This window comes from Anopheles coustani, chromosome 3 (assembly GCF_943734705.1).
Source record: "Anopheles coustani chromosome 3, idAnoCousDA_361_x.2, whole genome shotgun sequence".
Lineage (NCBI taxonomy): Eukaryota > Metazoa > Arthropoda > Insecta > Diptera > Culicidae > Anopheles > Anopheles coustani.
In genome coordinates, this window is record NC_071288.1 from 49,596,361 (window position 1) to 49,612,219 (window position 15,859).

The 15,859-nt window shown below is 46.0% G+C and overlaps 2 protein-coding genes across 3 annotated transcripts; one reads left to right on the forward strand and one right to left on the reverse strand.

Annotated features, from left to right (window-relative positions):
* Positions 1–551: 551 nt before the first annotated feature.
* LOC131261268 (mucin-2) lies at positions 552–10,655 on the reverse strand. Of its 2 annotated transcripts, XM_058263255.1 has the most exons (8): positions 10,568–10,655; positions 9,772–10,030; positions 7,358–9,577; positions 5,015–6,635; positions 1,861–2,024; positions 1,603–1,769; positions 1,310–1,519; positions 552–1,247 (listed from the first exon to the last, which is right to left on the reverse strand). In XM_058263255.1, the coding sequence occupies exons 2-8, from the start codon at positions 9,899–9,901 to the stop codon at positions 786–788; spliced, it is 4,974 nt and encodes a 1,657-aa protein (XP_058119238.1). In that variant the 5' UTR covers positions 9,902–10,030; positions 10,568–10,655; the 3' UTR covers positions 552–785. The 2 variants fall into 2 exon arrangements, with proteins under 2 accessions (XP_058119238.1, XP_058119239.1); XM_058263256.1 differs by lacking the exons at positions 552–1,247; positions 1,310–1,519; positions 1,603–1,769; positions 1,861–2,024 and adding an exon at positions 3,472–4,833.
* A 1,917-nt stretch (positions 10,656–12,572) lies between these two features.
* LOC131271570 (glycerol kinase) lies at positions 12,573–14,917 on the forward strand. The gene is made up of 4 exons (XM_058273045.1): positions 12,573–12,766; positions 12,868–13,554; positions 13,627–14,443; positions 14,512–14,917. The coding sequence occupies exons 1-4, from the start codon at positions 12,683–12,685 to the stop codon at positions 14,721–14,723; spliced, it is 1,800 nt and encodes a 599-aa protein (XP_058129028.1). The 5' UTR covers positions 12,573–12,682; the 3' UTR covers positions 14,724–14,917.
* The last annotated feature ends 942 nt before the right edge of the window (positions 14,918–15,859 follow it).

The window sequence follows — 15,859 nt, forward strand, 5'->3', positions numbered from 1 at the left end:
CGTCTGATAGCTGTTCGTTGAAGGTATGCGTCACACACACGATTGCAAAATTCGTTGAATCGGTTCTTTTTTTGAACCGGTTCGAGATCTCGGAAGTTTCGACGTGGCACATTTCACGAAGTGAATAATGGCTAAAAAAAGCCAATTTTTTAATAACATTTTAGTGCGTTGGCCAACTAGAACGATAGACCCCTCAAATGAAAGGTCTTTTGAAGACAAAAAACTTTATACATAAAATATTCTTCCCAAATTGGTAATGCATGAAAAAAAATTGTATGGGTTCATAGGTAGATGAACCTTGGTCGGTATTTTAAGATGAAATAATAAATTTGCTGATAGCTTTATGATCAATTTACCGATTTTCATAATTAATCTCTTAAACGAGAGGTCTTTTTCGGTTCGACAACTTTGTCGAAACTATGTTTTTTCAATCGTTTCCATCGACATTCACAATGACGGCCGTGTATCATTTGTTGCGTTTGAAATATACGTTGGTTGAATGTTCGTGATCTGTTTCGGAATACACAGTTTTCATAGTTTAATTTTTACTACAGAAGTTTATTCATTTGACCCTCTACGGTTTAGTTTATATACGCGTGTGCCCCAAAATCAGTCGGTGGCTGGTTTTTTGATTGATCTACAACTGAACCATATCAACAAAATGCTTTGAGGATTTGCTTACATACTACCAGCTTAAATTAGTAACGTTACAAACAAAACACTAGATTCGAACAAACACGCATAGCTCCAACCGTTTGTTTCTATTGCGCCAACGCTCCCCGACCTTAATAGTCATCCTCCTGATAAATTTGGGTAAGTTTCTCGTGACTTTGTGGATCGCAGACGCGACCCAAGATCAGAGATTGCACCACCCATACGGTCGACACCACCAGCAGCCCATTCCGAGCCGCTTTTATCTTGATGTCCTCCGGAAACTCCTGATCCGTTAGCAGGTAGCCCGTCAGATTTTCCGTGACGTCAGATTCCGTCTTGATCAGTCGCACGGTGGCGCCACCCAGCTTGCAGACGCGGCTCCAGAAGTCGTTGAAATCTTTGCACAAACTAGCCACGTTGATCGAGGTGGACGCGAACGGGGTGGCAGAGTTTCGCTTGTCCTTCGCCCGCCGGCTGCCCCATTCGATGAAGCGCTTTTCCAGAAACGACCAACCGTAGGGCAGGGTGTACGGTTTGTGGTCGACCAGCATCAGCACCTGGCAGCATTGAACGATCCATTCATGTGAAACGATCTGCAAGAAAAGAAAAAATGTTAGTCCACAAGGCGGTAAAACTCGGTGCGCTTTGGACGTACCGGAATATCGCAAGCCAAACACTGAACATACAATGCCGTCGTCGAAGGACGGGGTGCTATTAGCTTGCACATTTTGTACTTGTTCTTGGGCACATCTTCGAAAAACTGGTACACCTTACCACCGCCCGCTTCTATCTGGCGCCGAATGTGTTGCTTTACAAAAGGAATATTGCTAAACTGTTTGTACTTGGAGACCTCGGTGCTGTCATGCTAAAAACCAAGAGAAAAAGAATAACCTCACTATCAGCCCATCCCGCTTCTTGTGCCATTCGCGGTTCGTGCATGTTACATACACCATTACAGGAAGTCCTCTTCAATGGAATGGTGCAACTCAACAGGAAATGTTTGTTCCGGAACAACGTTTTAGCACCGACAGGAATGGGTCCGAGCAATTCACCTAGGCTTGACTCTAAGTTTCCGTTCAACTTTTCTCCGAAATATTCCGAAACCAGCATCATTCCTGCGAGTGAGAGACCCAAAGCAAACCGTGTTCAAACGCACGTCGAGAGGAATGTTCCTGCAAAACAGGAACAGTGAAGAAAAAAACATACTCGCAAGTTCTGATTCCTGCTCGGTACGCTGCAATTCCGGCTGAACCCCGTCCACCGCATCTAGTCCCGACTCGGGGCTCACCGGAGTAGGCACTTCGTCCTCGTAGCCGTCGGATACGTCGCTACACTCAGATATGTTTGGTTCGGGGGGTGGAAGCTGTTTCCTAAAAAATAAAAAAGTAAATCAGAAAGCTCACAAATTTTAACGTGAAATACACATCGGTCCAGGAGATGGTGATTTTAGGGCGATATATGAAATACGTGTGTAATTTTACCTAATACCAGAATCTGATTATTTTGCAACATTACATACATTTGTGGAGTAAAAATAGGAATACCAAACATTTTCACAAAAAACAAATCCAACTGACCGAGCGCAACTACAAGCGTAAATTCCGTTCGTATAATCGTAAAATGAATATTGAACAGTTAATAAAAACAAAATAATAAACCAGTTTGAAAAGACTTGATTTTTTTTTTATCCAATAAGCTTATTGTTTTTAAAGGATGTATGTTAAAAAAAGCACGGTCAAAATGTTTGGCATTCCTCGTAAATAAAACGTTTCGCAATACAATCAGTCGCCCAGTCCAATCACCTGGTCCTAGTGTTTTTTTGAATCCAGTTAAATATCTACAAAATAAACACAATCACTTAAATTCACTCAATCCTTGTGTGGCAGCTGGTGACGCCGATCTCTGGTGGTCGATAGGATGGTAATCCGTTTCGGTCTGCATCAGAAGGCAACCATTGGGGCGATTACAACGAAAAGTCAAACGCCAGTTACTTCTTATAGTATCCCGTTTTGTGGGACGTTTATTTGACCGTAAAGAGAAGGGTAGGCAGACCGCCCCTATTCCATCCCAATTACAATGCTGATGCGCGTACGAGCCGTTGCCAAGTATCATCTTCACTGGCGGGTGGCGCTCGATGCACCAGGGGGACGACGACCGTGCGATATCCGTTGTCCGCCAGGTCGCAGCATGTGTACCGTGCTTTCTATTGGGTATGTAGCGTTAATTCTGCTTCCGGTTGCGAATCATCACGCGAACCTTTTGTCTTCCTTTTCTATGTTCACTACGGCTAAGTCGGGTTATAGTATGAAATTTCAGGACTTTTCTTTTCTCAGGGCATTACTTATGTTATGATACGATTACTTTAGCTCTCTATCTCTCCCTTATCTTTCCTGTTCCTTTAATCTAGCACATCTTGTAAACTGCCCGTGTTTGGAATTCCGTCTTTCATGTTGCTACTTCAATGGGCATCATTTATACGCGCAATGTCGATTCTCTAACGAAAGATCTACATTCTGATATTAATTACCGTACGGTTAATAGGAAATGACAAACATTTCTCCTGGTAGGAAGAATGGGGGATTTTGTAGATGAGGTTTTTACATAATTTTTGATAATGTCATATTGATCTACATTCGCTATGATGATCCTCTTCGCAGCGTCTGGAGAATGGTAAACGTATGTAACTGTGTATGTGAGTGTGTGGTTGGGGGTAGAAAATGTTCCACTTGCCAAACATTCTAATTGCCGTCCAATCCATGATGCATTCTGCAGCATCTGTGCGTGTATATATTATTTTGTATAGGGGATGTACACATGCATGTCGATACTTTTCGATCTATTTTACATATGCTCGGTTAACCAAACATCTCAATTCGTTGGTCACCGTGTATATTTTTGTTTTTTTTTTTTTAATTTTTTTGGATATTCCAATCAATGTCTTCCTTATATGGGAAATAATAAATTGGGCATGCTAGTGTTCATGGAAAAAAAGGAAATATCGAAACATCAATGGAAGAAAGTGATAATACGCGATCGTTACATCTTCTACCACTATTCATGGGAAAGGAGCGATCACTGGCAAACAATTGATCGTTGTGTTGCATTTGCACGGCAGAATGATGCCGCCAGTCAACAGTGTACCTTGCATTTTCTATTGCCTACATCCTAATACTATGTCGCTTTTGCACTTCTCTGAGTGTAGTTTATTTTATATTTTTATATGTAAATTTTCATCTTACTTTTGTTTTTCTGTAAAATCTGGCTGCCAAAGCTGAACTGTACAGTGGAACTACAAATAGTTATTATTGCTCGCTAGTTCAATACACAAATGTACTTTCGCTATCCCACATGTGTATGTGTGTGTGTGTGTATGTGTGCAGCATTTAAAATGATTATGATTTTACCGTGGCAATATTTGTTGTTGGAAATGAATGTTTTTTTTGTTAGAATGTTCGATTAAAATGGCCCTGTAGAAGTGGCTCAATACTTTCTTTGAATTTGAAGATCGAACTTAAAATATAATCGTATATTTGACTCAAATGAAGGGACATCGCCTACTTGGAAACGGTTCGCACTGAGATTTATCGTTAAAATACACATCACCGTGTAATGAATGCCATATTTTGTGGCATACCTCAAGAGAAGTACCGCATTTTGGGGTGATTACGTACGTAAGCTTGCTGTAGGATACTAGGAGTGCAATTGTAGAACGTTCACCACACAGACGTTACGCGCACTTATGTATGTAAAAACTTAAGGAAAACCCTAGCGTTCCACAAACCTACCTTTTCCCCCTGTGTTGAAAGTGTCTGCTATCTCGTAACGTATGCGAGAACAGGGTCAAGACTATGTTATTATCTATGTACTTATCTAGTGATTTCTTACGGACACCGTGTCCTCCCCACCCCCCCGCGAGGGGCTGTCTATTTCGGGAATGCCAAACAGTTTGACCTGCGTGTGCGAGAGCACATTTTTGCTACTGCTACAACACCTCGGAATAGCTGGAAGCGAGAGTCTATTCATGCTGGCCGAGAAATGTTATGTAGGCTCAGTTTATTTCAATCGGTAATGATAGTGGTAATCATAGCGGGGGAAAGAAGAATAGTGGGGGGGGGGGGGCAGAGGTGGGAGTAAATTTGTAAGTCGGTGAGGTGAAGAGAGCTGCTTATTTAAGAAAGCCTACAAGTATACGAAGAAATACCAAGAGAAAAGAATTGAATCAGTAAAACGGCGTGGGTTTTTTTATATTAATCGTCGAATCCTGTGCAAATACAGGGCACAATTGTTTAAAAAATGCTTCACAGATGAAGGCCCGTTAGCCTATCTTCCTGCAGGTCGTTCTGTAGTGAATGATGCTTACCTGCGGCCACGTCTTCCTTTCTTTCCCACACCACCGGAAAATCCGGCCTCAGGGGTTAAGGGTGTTTTGTCGCCAGCCCCGCCCCGTTTGCTTCTGGTCGATCTGGCACCTTTCTCGCCAGTTGCGTGATCGGTCCCGTGCTCCGATGCATTCTCTCCCTCCGCTGTAGGTCCTTCGCCCGCTGCATGCGCCGGCGAGCTCTCGGTACCAGCCATCGCCGTCGACTGGAGCAGCTTCTCCATCGGGTCCGGTTTACCCTTCAGTGAGTTGTGAATCCATTTCGCTTGCTCGTCCGTTAGATAGATATCGGTTGCCGTCACTTCCAGCTTGCTGGAAGCCGTTCGCACGGCGTACACGACTTCACCACCGGCTCCGTCGCCGCCGTCGGAGCGCTTGATTTCTTCCACAATCGCCGGCTCGTAGGTGTCACCGCCGGTGAGTGCGTGGATCGAATGGTTCAGTATCGGCAGCACGCCATCCTCTCCGAAGACGATGATGTCGCGCGAGAGCGTCTTCGAGCAGCCATCCTCAAACACCACGACGTACTTGTTGTCGCCCCGGAAGTTGGTAACACGACCGGCATAGTACTTACGATCGGTCCACCGGGCCAGGCAGCAGAGATCGAACTTGTGCTCCTCCGGATGCTTTGCCTTCGGTGTGGCCGTGGACGTGATGGTCGGCGATTCGCCAGACTTTGCCTTCTTCGCCGATTGTTTGGTCGCGGAGGAGGTACCGGAAGCGCGTGGTGTGCGTTGTTCGCCATCACCACCATCATCGTCCTCATCCGAATCGGCTGCCTTGGTGCGCTTCTGTCCACGAGCGGCCACACTCTTTTTCGACGTCGATGATGACCCTCCCCGCTGCCCCCGTGCAGCACTGCCGGATGCTTTGGGGGTGTGCAGCAGCTGTTCGTCGACTTGCCGATGATGGCTATCGTCCTCCTCTTCATCCTTCACATCGGGGGCAAAGGTGCGCCGCAGTTTCTTAAACTCGTCGATCAGAAGATCACACAGGGCTTTCGGTCCGATAACGGTTTGCTTCACCTGTGGCACACTCAGCGTCGACGTGGGGGACTTTGCCACCCCGGCAGTGGTCACCCCGGACGTGGAGGAGCTGTCCGACGAATGTGCGACGGAGTCCGCGTGTGATGCCCGGTTCTGAGGCAATGGGAACGGTCCGAAGCTGCTAACACTTCCGTTAGTCGTCGAGGACGATTGTTTCGAAGACGAATCGATTATGCTAGAGGCATCCTGCGTGACAGCCGTTGTTCCGGCGGTGGTGCACGGTTCGAAGGACGACGATGATTCCACCTTGTCACTGTGGATCCGCTCCACCGACAGGAATTGAAGATCTTTGCCCTCGTACCAGACGCTCACCTCGTACTGCTGTTCCGCCGAGGTGCTGGCCGATATGGCACTGGATAAATCCAGCTTGGTCACGGTCGAACTAAGGCTGACCTTGGTCTCATCTGCCTCGGTGGTAGTGGCGGGTTTGTGTACTTTCGAACCTTCGCTCTTGATGTCCAGCTCTGATCCCTCCGACGTCGACGATATGCCGTTGAACTTACGAGCGTTTGTCGTGTACATGTTGATTTCCTCCGCCGTGTTCATCGCTGAAGCAACTGTGAGAGAAGAAATTAAAGTAAAAGGATTAGAATTGAACCAAATGGGAATAATCTAGAGTTGTGTTATTTAGATTCAGATTCATTAATCTGAATGATCCTTTGTGTTTTAGACATTCATGAGTCCCAAACATACATCGACTGATGAAAAGTGATGAACCAAAAATGGGTTTAGGAACCCCTTTTTTGGTCGCATGATCCACGTCAATGAATGAATCGTGGAGATTCGTGACAGATCTAAGAAAGATTCATGAAGATTTAGATAGATTCATAAACGTTTTAAGATCCGTGAATCCAACTGAATGAATCTTAGGTGAAAGATTCATATGAATGAATCTCGCCAAAAGATTCATAAAGTACAACACTGGAATGATTGGTTCTCGAAATTGGTCAAACATAACAATCCGATTTTTCAATGGAGATTTGGATTTTAAGAAAAGTCTTTTTTGTTTGGAAAAAATATTCAGTCTTTTGCGACATATTAAAAACTAAAATGGCTTGGCTTTGCAAAATGATCAAATGTTAAGTTAAGGCAATGGGAAGGGGTAAGTTATTCACCTCACCGCTTGTCTTTAAAATATCAAATCAATATTAGTTCTCTTGCATCTCTTTTGTAAACTACCATAACAATCAACTTGCAACTAAAGTGAGTCCTCAAAGAGCATAAAAAAATATCTGAATTTAAAGCGTTATGGACTGCGTTGTCGATCAATCAAACGTACCTGTGCACGAGTCCACCTCGGATGAATCAGTCGTCTTTGGACTGCTGCTACTGGTACTGCTCGATTCCTCCCGCTTCAGCATATCCTTCTTGGGTGGGGGAGAAGATTTCGACGTGGACGATCCAGTCGCCACCGTGGCGTCGCCCTTCGTCGGTGTCACCGAGAGGGAGCTTTTAGTCGCCGAATCCGTCGCGGTGGTGGTCGTGCTGGTCGTTTCCTTTTCCTCGCAAAACGCTACGACGGAGGAGGCCGACTGGCCGACGGTCGTGTTCGCCGTCGTCGTTGTGGTCATCGTTTCGTCCGCTTCGACCCGGCTTGTTTCCACCGACGACGGTGGATTGGTAATTTTGCTGACATTACCAGAGCTAACCTTCTCGAAGTTCGCGTGAATTGGCGTCGAGCTGTAAACGTTCGATGAGCTGACGGCTGAGGTCGTGACCGGATGAAGGGTTTTCGGCGTTAGCGGACTCGACGAGGCGGCCACCAATGCTGCTGCATTGCTGTTGGGGGTACTGCTTGCCTTTGCCAGCAGTCCGCTACGGTGGACGGCTTCGCGGAGCTGCTTCTCGTTCAGCCGATCGTCCGACAGCTGCTTCTTCTGCGAGTCGCTGGTTGATGACGGCTGCGACGAGCTTTCGACGATGCTTTCATCCATCACCTCCTTCGTGGTAGCGGTGGTGGTGCTAGCACTAGCGCTTGAAGCCGATGAAGCGTTTTCCGACGACGGCTTGTTGCTGCTGTCCACTTCGACGGCCTCCGATTGTACTATTGGTTTTCCCACCGACACACTGCTACTGCTTGCTTTCTTGGGTGAGTCCACCTCGGTTTTCTCTTTCGATGTGCTGGGTGCCAATGGTGTTGTAGACCCTGTCACTGATGTGCTTGCCACGGCTGGCTTGGTGGGAGATGCAGATGGTGGATTTTTAACATCTTTTGACGGTCCATCCGTGTTATCCTCGTCAGTGCAGAGATAGGCCACCTTTTTCACGCAAAGTGGCTCTACAACCGGTACGGCCCCCTCAGAAACGGTTCCGACACCCGTTGCCGAACTGCTGCCAGCTGTATCGGCCTCGTCGACATCCATTGGTTCGTCCTCCGAGACAGTCGGCACAACGGAAGCGGACACTTCACTCTCCGGTGGTTTTGCCTTTCCGTTCGGTCCAGTTCGCTTGTCGTCTGAACTGGACACGTTCGAGTTGTCCGACTTCCCGGGAGCATTGTCCGCTGACGAATCGGTACGGGTGGGCTCCTCTGCTACCGATGAGCTAATTTCCTCAAGTTTGTCATCTGGTTCAGTATTTGGTTCCGTGTCGGGAAGAGTTTCCAAATTGTCTGGGGATGACTGCGACTCGGGCGATACATCAACGTCCATTTTCTCCACCGACGGGGGATTTTCGTCCGTCCCTTGCATTCTACTTTCTTCCGACGGCGGTGTACCATCAGAAGTGGAAGCGATCGAGGCTTTTGCAGAAGAGGATGAAAGATTTTCCAACGACGCTGCTTTCACCACAGCCGGTTCGGGGCAATCAGGAACATCACCAACATGCACCTTCTTGGTTTGAGGCTCGGTGCTGCTCGTTTCCGGTTCGCCGACAGAGTGTTTTCGCTTTGCATTTGAGCTGACTGATTCAACACTTTCTACAGCTGGGGAAGTGGCTTCCTTGCTCGGTACCGGAGTGGGCTCATCCGCCGGCACCTTCTTCGGACTTGTTTCAACCTTCGCCGGTTTACGGTTCGCTTGTGGACTAGCGTTGGATTCAGTTGCTTCAGCCTCTTTCGCGGAGTCTTTTGATTTGGCCATCGGCACCTCCGCTGCCGGTTGTTCTGTTAAGCCATTTTGATGGTTTACCTCGGGCTCCTTTTTCTTCTGCACATTGATCAGGTCTGGGTCTTCGCCCTTCTCCAACGCTTCTAGACGCAGCAACAGGTCATCATTTTCGCTGTCGTCCTCCTGCGTGGCCGATGTTTCTTTACCCTGACCGCTGCTGCTAGAAGCATCCGCTGAATTACCCGACACTTTTTCCGGTTTTGCATCTACAGCAGCCGTTGCCGTAGTGGATACAGGCTGCTTTACCGGACTTTTCGAGTCGTCTTTGCTATTCTGTTCCATTGCCTTGTGTTCGGACTCTTCCAGCGGCTTTTTTAACGTAGATTGAAAACCCTCCTTTGGGACGTCGGCGGGAGATTTTTCCTTAGCGACGGTCGAATCCGGTGCGGAACCTGGAACCATTTGAAGACAAAACAAAACAGAAAAATTAGCTATAAACATTCTTAGCTTTTATTATTAGACGCACTCCGAGCATAAACATTTCATTAGGCTTTTCGTTGGAAGCACCAAAGTAGGCTGCTGTCAACCAACGCGAACTGCTAGCAAACTGTGCGAAACATTCATGAAAGTTAACAACATAACCTACCGTTTTTGTCAGATGATGTTTTGACCTCCTTTTCTATCTTCTCAGGTAGGACACCAGTTTTCTCCACTACCATTGAGGACTCCGTAGTACTAGCCGTAGTCGTTGGCCCCGCAAGATCGGCAGGATCCATATTGTCTTCCTGGTTTGCAACTGCTATCACACGTAGCGGAAAATCCCGCGTAGCGACTGAAACAGTTTTCTAGTTCCACCAGCCGCGAATGCCTATACGTCTTTTGTGGAAACTAAACTTGTCCGGAATCTACGATAAAAACGAGGTAGCTATTAACTTCGCGCGCCTAACAGATCAAAACAGAATCTGGTTCGTAAAGCTGCACAGAATTTGCCATTTAACGCCAAAAAGCATCACACAACCTTTGGCATGCATGTATCTTGCAGGGAGTTTTCTTAATGCATCGCAGCAGTGTTGGTTATTCTGAAAAATCACCACACACGCGCACAAACGAACTGCAAATGCTCGTTTGCCAAAGCGCCTCCGGTTTCTCCTCGTTTGCTAGGCAAGCGTCTTTTGAGGTTTTCTTTTTACGACTTGCAACGTACAGCCCGCTAAATGAGACTTGTCGGCAATTGTGAAAATCTACCACCGATATTGTTCACTTCGCAGCATTCATCCGCAGGCAGCATGAAAACCATCAACTTTCGGGCGAAATGCCTAGCATTTAGGGGTGTACCGACGCGAAGGGTAAACTTCCACTTTTTGATGCCACAAAACGAAACCACTTCGACCGGTTTCAATTATTGTACCGCACACTCAGCGTCTCCTGCCGGGTAAACTCACCAAAGAAAGGTTTTCACTTGAAAATCGCAACGAAATTCGCACAGCAATTCCAAACTACCGCAAAGCGATTGCCGCGTTCGCGTCTCGCATCCGAGCAGCATAGACACTTTTCTAATAAGTCGCTACCCAACGAGCAAAGGAACTGTGAAGCACCCGGTGAATGAGTGGCTCAATAACCCACCCAATAAGGTTCCATCAAGCAGTTATGCACCTACTATTTGAAAGATCTATTCATCCATGTTGTCAACATTAGCTTGATGCTGTATATACCTTGAAAGGGTCACCACTCAGTTTGCCAATTGACGAAGGTAGCACTATTTCAAACAACCAGAATACCACCCGTGCTGCCGATAATGCTTATACTCCACTTCCTAGGCACGAAAACTACCGTGAACTATTGACAATAACATATAAAAAAGTAAAACTTAAGAACAACTGACACAACACTGCACGGATGCAAGCGATCCGTAAGCACAAAGCTGGACCTAGCTGAATAAGCTGCCAAAGGCTCGTTGGGTATTAGTTGAGGGTATTATGAGCGAGACGAGACGTTCCGCGTTTTTGTTCGAAAGTTGCCGCCTCTATGCTCGAATAGCAACCTGGGTATTTATACAGGTATTCCAAGGTATATATATAGTTTTTAACAATGTTCGAGCACTTTGATCTTCAACCAAACTTCAAAACGATCGATTTATTAGTACGTTTTATACTAAAAGAAAATATACAACTGATTACAAATGAAATGGAGTTACAACTATTTTTAACTTAGATTTTGCCACTTTGTTTCTTTTTCCCTTCCATTATTTCACAACAGCACTTGTTCACAGGATCAGATACAACCCAATTATGATTTTGTGTGTAATATCGTACGATGCATACTAGGGAATGGAAAAATTGGCCTTAAACATATTAAAAAAAGAAAAAAAAAGAAACAAACATTTGAATGGGACGTAGGTATAGAAACCTTGGTAGCAATTTTCTGCGGAAATAACAAATTTGTTAATAATTCCATGATCGCTTAATCGATTGGTACATGTGACCCCTCAAATGAAAAGTCTTTTTTGGACACACAACTTGTGCTACAAAAGATCTGTCCCTCTTTTCTAGTTTTTGAGAGAACTAATTGTGTGAAAAAAAGACAGCACTCTACCGGGAACAAGGTTGATAAGCCTCGATTATTGAAACGCCGATTTCACTTTCAACCGATTTTCACGATTTTCATGTGATATAGATCCTTTCGCTCGCTGTGATTGCCGAAAATAAGTGTGTTGGTCTGCCTTATACCCAGTCTTCCTCCAGAACATATTTCGAACGCCTCAACTATTTTTTCTTTTGATGAAACATACCAAATTTGCAGTTTTACCCCACTTTCTTCGCTGTTCGTGAGAAGTAAACAAAATTTTAACCAATTGTCAAAAATTTTCCCACGGTTTTCGGCTCGTTACATGGTATGCTGCGACCTTTCTGTTAATTGTCTTTGGTCGAAAGATTGGAATCCCAACCGCGAATCGATTTTCCCAACACTAGTCGCTACCCCAAGCGAGCCAGTGCTGCCAACACAAATCAAATCTGATATACACTGTTTTCAGGGCCAATTCGTCGGCATCAAGCTGCTCTTTGTTGGTAGTAGGCAGTGAATTGCACGCGCAAGGTTTTTGTTTGGCATCGTTAGGAACCAGTTTGGGTTTGTTAAGTTTAACTTTGCCATTATCGGTAGCAACATTGGCGCGACGAGAAAATGTCGCGTTGTTGTCGCGTCAATGTTGTTACCGATAATGGCAAAGTTAAACTTAACAAACCCAAAGTGCTTTCTAACGAAACCAAACAAAAACCGTGCGCGTGCAATTGACTGCCTACTACCAACAAAGAGCAGCTTGATGCCGACGAATTGGCCCTGAAAACAGTGTAAATCCCAAACGAATCAAATCTGATTCGAGTCCCATTCGAATCAATCCGAGAGAGAGATTCAAGTTCACGATTCTGCCAACACTACTGTCAACATTACCGCATACAAAAATGCTGACAAAATCAGCTGTGTGCACCAAAAGTGCACCAAAAACGGTGGATGAAATGATGTAGTGTTTATTTATGGCATTTTCCGAATACTGATTCAGCATGAGCGGAAGCAACGGCTCTAGAAGCAAGTTCGGATCCCTAATTGGTGTCCTGTACGTGGGTCACACGAGCTGCAAATGTTTGGTAAGTCCTTGATCCTTATCCTTCTTGGGTGTGCAATTGTGGTTGCACTTTTCAAGGATAACTGTCTTACATATCGATTTATCTTTCGCATGACGCACCAGATTTACGCAACCAGGAATGCCGAAGTCCTCACGTGCCACGAAAGCCCCCTGGAATCTCTTTCCCCGCAGTCCGGTTGGATCGAATTCGAACCGTTGGGAATATGGAAAACGGCTCGACTGTGCCTCGAAACGGCAGTACAGAACTTAATCATACTAGACATCAGTCCTCTGGACATCGTTGCCATCGGAGTTTGCAACCAGCGCGAAACGACGGTACTGTGGGACCGGATTACGGGCGAGCCGTTGTGCAATGCAATCGGCTGGTGCGACACAAGAACGACCGCCGTGGTGGGTGGCATCTTGCAGCGAGTACGAGGGAAAAAGAACTACCTGAAATCGGTATGCGGGTTACCCGTTAGCAATTGCTTTAGTGCGGTCAAAATTCGATGGATGATGGAAAACGTTGAGACGGTGCAGGAAGCAATCGATAATGGGCGGGCCGCATTTGGTACGCTAGATAGCTGGATAATTTGGATGCTAACCGGCGGTCCTGAGACGGGCATTCATGTGACGGACGTGACGAACGCATCGAGGACGATGCTGATGAGTCTGGAAACTTGCGAGTGGGACGAGCGATTGTGTCGCTTTTTTAGAATTCCTAGTAAGATTCTCCCGGAAATACGGAGCTGTTCCGAGGTGTACGGGTACATTAACGATGGACCTCTCAGTGGTATACCGATTGCAAGCGTAAGCCATCTATGATCCTTGGCTTATCTAGTAGTTAGATTCTATTTCATATAGTTGTTCTTTATTTTTTAGTGCCTTGGAGATCAACAAGCAGCGCTTCTCGGGCAAATGTGCCTGAACGCCGGACAGGCCAATTGCACAATTGACGATGGAACGTTTGTTCTATTCAACACCGCACAGGAAATCATCGATTCGGATCATGGACTTCTTTCGACCGTTGCGTACCAGCTGGGCGCACGTGGTGATGTATACTACGCATTGGAAGGAGCAATCGCACACGCTGGTTCATCGATAGCCTGGCTCAAACGTACCCTTGCCCTCAACCCGCCTGGAAGCGATCCTATGAACAACAGTGGAACCGGCCTCATTCCCGATGGCACGTCACCGCTGCTCGCTTCGTTTTGTTCCGCCAGCTCCCCCGTACCACAGTACAACGACGCGAAAACGTTCGTCGGTAGTAGTGCACGCGCTGGCGTCATCTTTGTACCTGCATTCAGTGGATACTACACGCCCTATTGGCGATATAAGGCGCGCGGGATGATGTTTGGGATAACGTTACAAACGACACCGCAGCAGATACTGTTTGCCGCGCATGAAGCGATTTGCCATCAAGTCCGCGAAGTGTTGGAATCGCTGGCCAACGATTGCCCGACCTGGCCGAAACTATCGAAGCTGATCGTCGGTGGGGATCTCTGCGAGCAGCCGTTTCTGGTGCAGATGCTATCGGATTTGAATGGACTGTTGCTCGAGCGACCGCAAACATCGACACCGGCCTGCTTGGGGGCGATGTTGGCCGCCGGGCTTGCTACCGAAATTCTGTCCATCGATCAGTTCCGCCAAAACTGTGTTCCGCCGACGGATGTCTTCAACACTGCGTACAACTCTAGTCGTAAGTTCTAACGCTGGATGTTTACCGTATTCAGGGGGAAGTAATCGAGTTTCGTTTGTGCCTTTCAGAAAGGGATATGAAATTTCGCCGCTGGAAAATGGCCGTCGACCGGTGTTTAAATTTCGACTCCGTTTCCGAGAGCGATCCGGTTAAGCTGATCTACGGCGGACGGGACCCGGACTCGCACGTGCGCTGTTCGATCCCGGGTTCGGTGTTCATCGTGTCGTCATTTGCGCTCGTCGTAGTAGCGCAGCTGCTGAAGCAGAACGGTTTCGGATAGTTACACCAGGACTGATATTCCAGTTACCCGCATTCAGGTAGTATTAGGCTTTAGCTTCGTTCCTGTCCTCGCCACGGAAGTGGGCGCCGCGAATGTGGGGCGCTAGTTGTTGTTGTTGTTGTTACAGAGCACAAACAAATCGGCGAAATTCGTAACGCTTACGGCAAAATATGACAAAGAAGAAATATGACAAATATGATCATCTGCTGAGGAAAACAAATGTTGCATAATACATCGACAGTGATACATCACAGTAGCAGCTTAGAAAGATTTACAGTCTGTTAAATATTTATTTGATCTCGTTGATCATTTCTCTACACAAACACACAGAAGCAAATTTACGCTTTCCTCGATTTTTATATTCACAAACTTCCTTTTTCGACCTACAAACTATTTCACTGTTTTTTACCTTGATCTTCGGTCCACATCCTTCTAGTGCGGCTGGAATATAAATTATATTTCCTACTTCTCTAGGGGATCGGTTTTTGAGCATTCCACGCAAACAAAATGATATCCTTGTACGAGTATCACCTTAACGTATTGAGTATTTGTTTGTAAACGGTCCGGTTTCTTATGCTGCTCCAATTCTCTTCGGTGTCTTCTTTCAATAATCTACTATATGGCTAACAATGAATAATCCTGGTGTATCAAGTAGATTTATACATTTTGGGGTACGGCTGACATATAAAAAAAAAAATGCATATACAAATTAATGGCATTATGGCAGATGATAATGGGGATGAAGGAAGTAAACCGCTGCTATTTAATACCCTAAATACGATGTGGAAAGACAAACGGGTACGATGCAGACTTCACAGGATGTTGTGTTAGCGAATTGTAAAAAAAGCGTGCTGTTGTAGGCTTGTGGTAGCGTTAAACTAGTGAGTATTTTTGTGTGAGATTTAACCGATCGCTCTTGTTCCTTTTTCGTTGAAATCGTGCCTCAATTGTGCAGCAAAAAAGCAAACAGAAGATCTCTCCTTCGGAGATATGCATAAATGTCGAATCATAAGGTTTTTTCTTTAACAAAAAAAGGTCCGCTTTCTAAGCAATGTAGACGTTGTGCTATGCGTGCTAGAAGCGATCTTTTCAAACGTGAATGTGATTGCGATAAGGTGTGTTGTGTCACGCGTAAG

Coding starts and splice junctions, on each gene's coding strand:
- LOC131261268 (XM_058263255.1), bottom strand. CDS start 9,901: ATGGATCCTGCCGATCTTGCGGGGCCAACGACTACGGCTAGTACTACG. Junction 9,578..9,771: donor AACATCATCTGACAAAAACG/GTAGGTTATGTT, acceptor AAATGGTTCCAG/GTTCCGCACCGGATTCGACC. Junction 1,248..1,309: donor GTTTGGCTTGCGATATTCCG/GTACGTCCAAAG, acceptor CTTTTCTTGCAG/ATCGTTTCACATGAATGGAT.
- LOC131271570 (XM_058273045.1), top strand. CDS start 12,683: ATGAGCGGAAGCAACGGCTCTAGAAGCAAGTTCGGATCCCTAATTGGT. Junction 12,767..12,867: donor ACACGAGCTGCAAATGTTTG/GTAAGTCCTTGA, acceptor ATGACGCACCAG/ATTTACGCAACCAGGAATGC. Junction 14,444..14,511: donor CACTGCGTACAACTCTAGTC/GTAAGTTCTAAC, acceptor TGTGCCTTTCAG/AAAGGGATATGAAATTTCGC.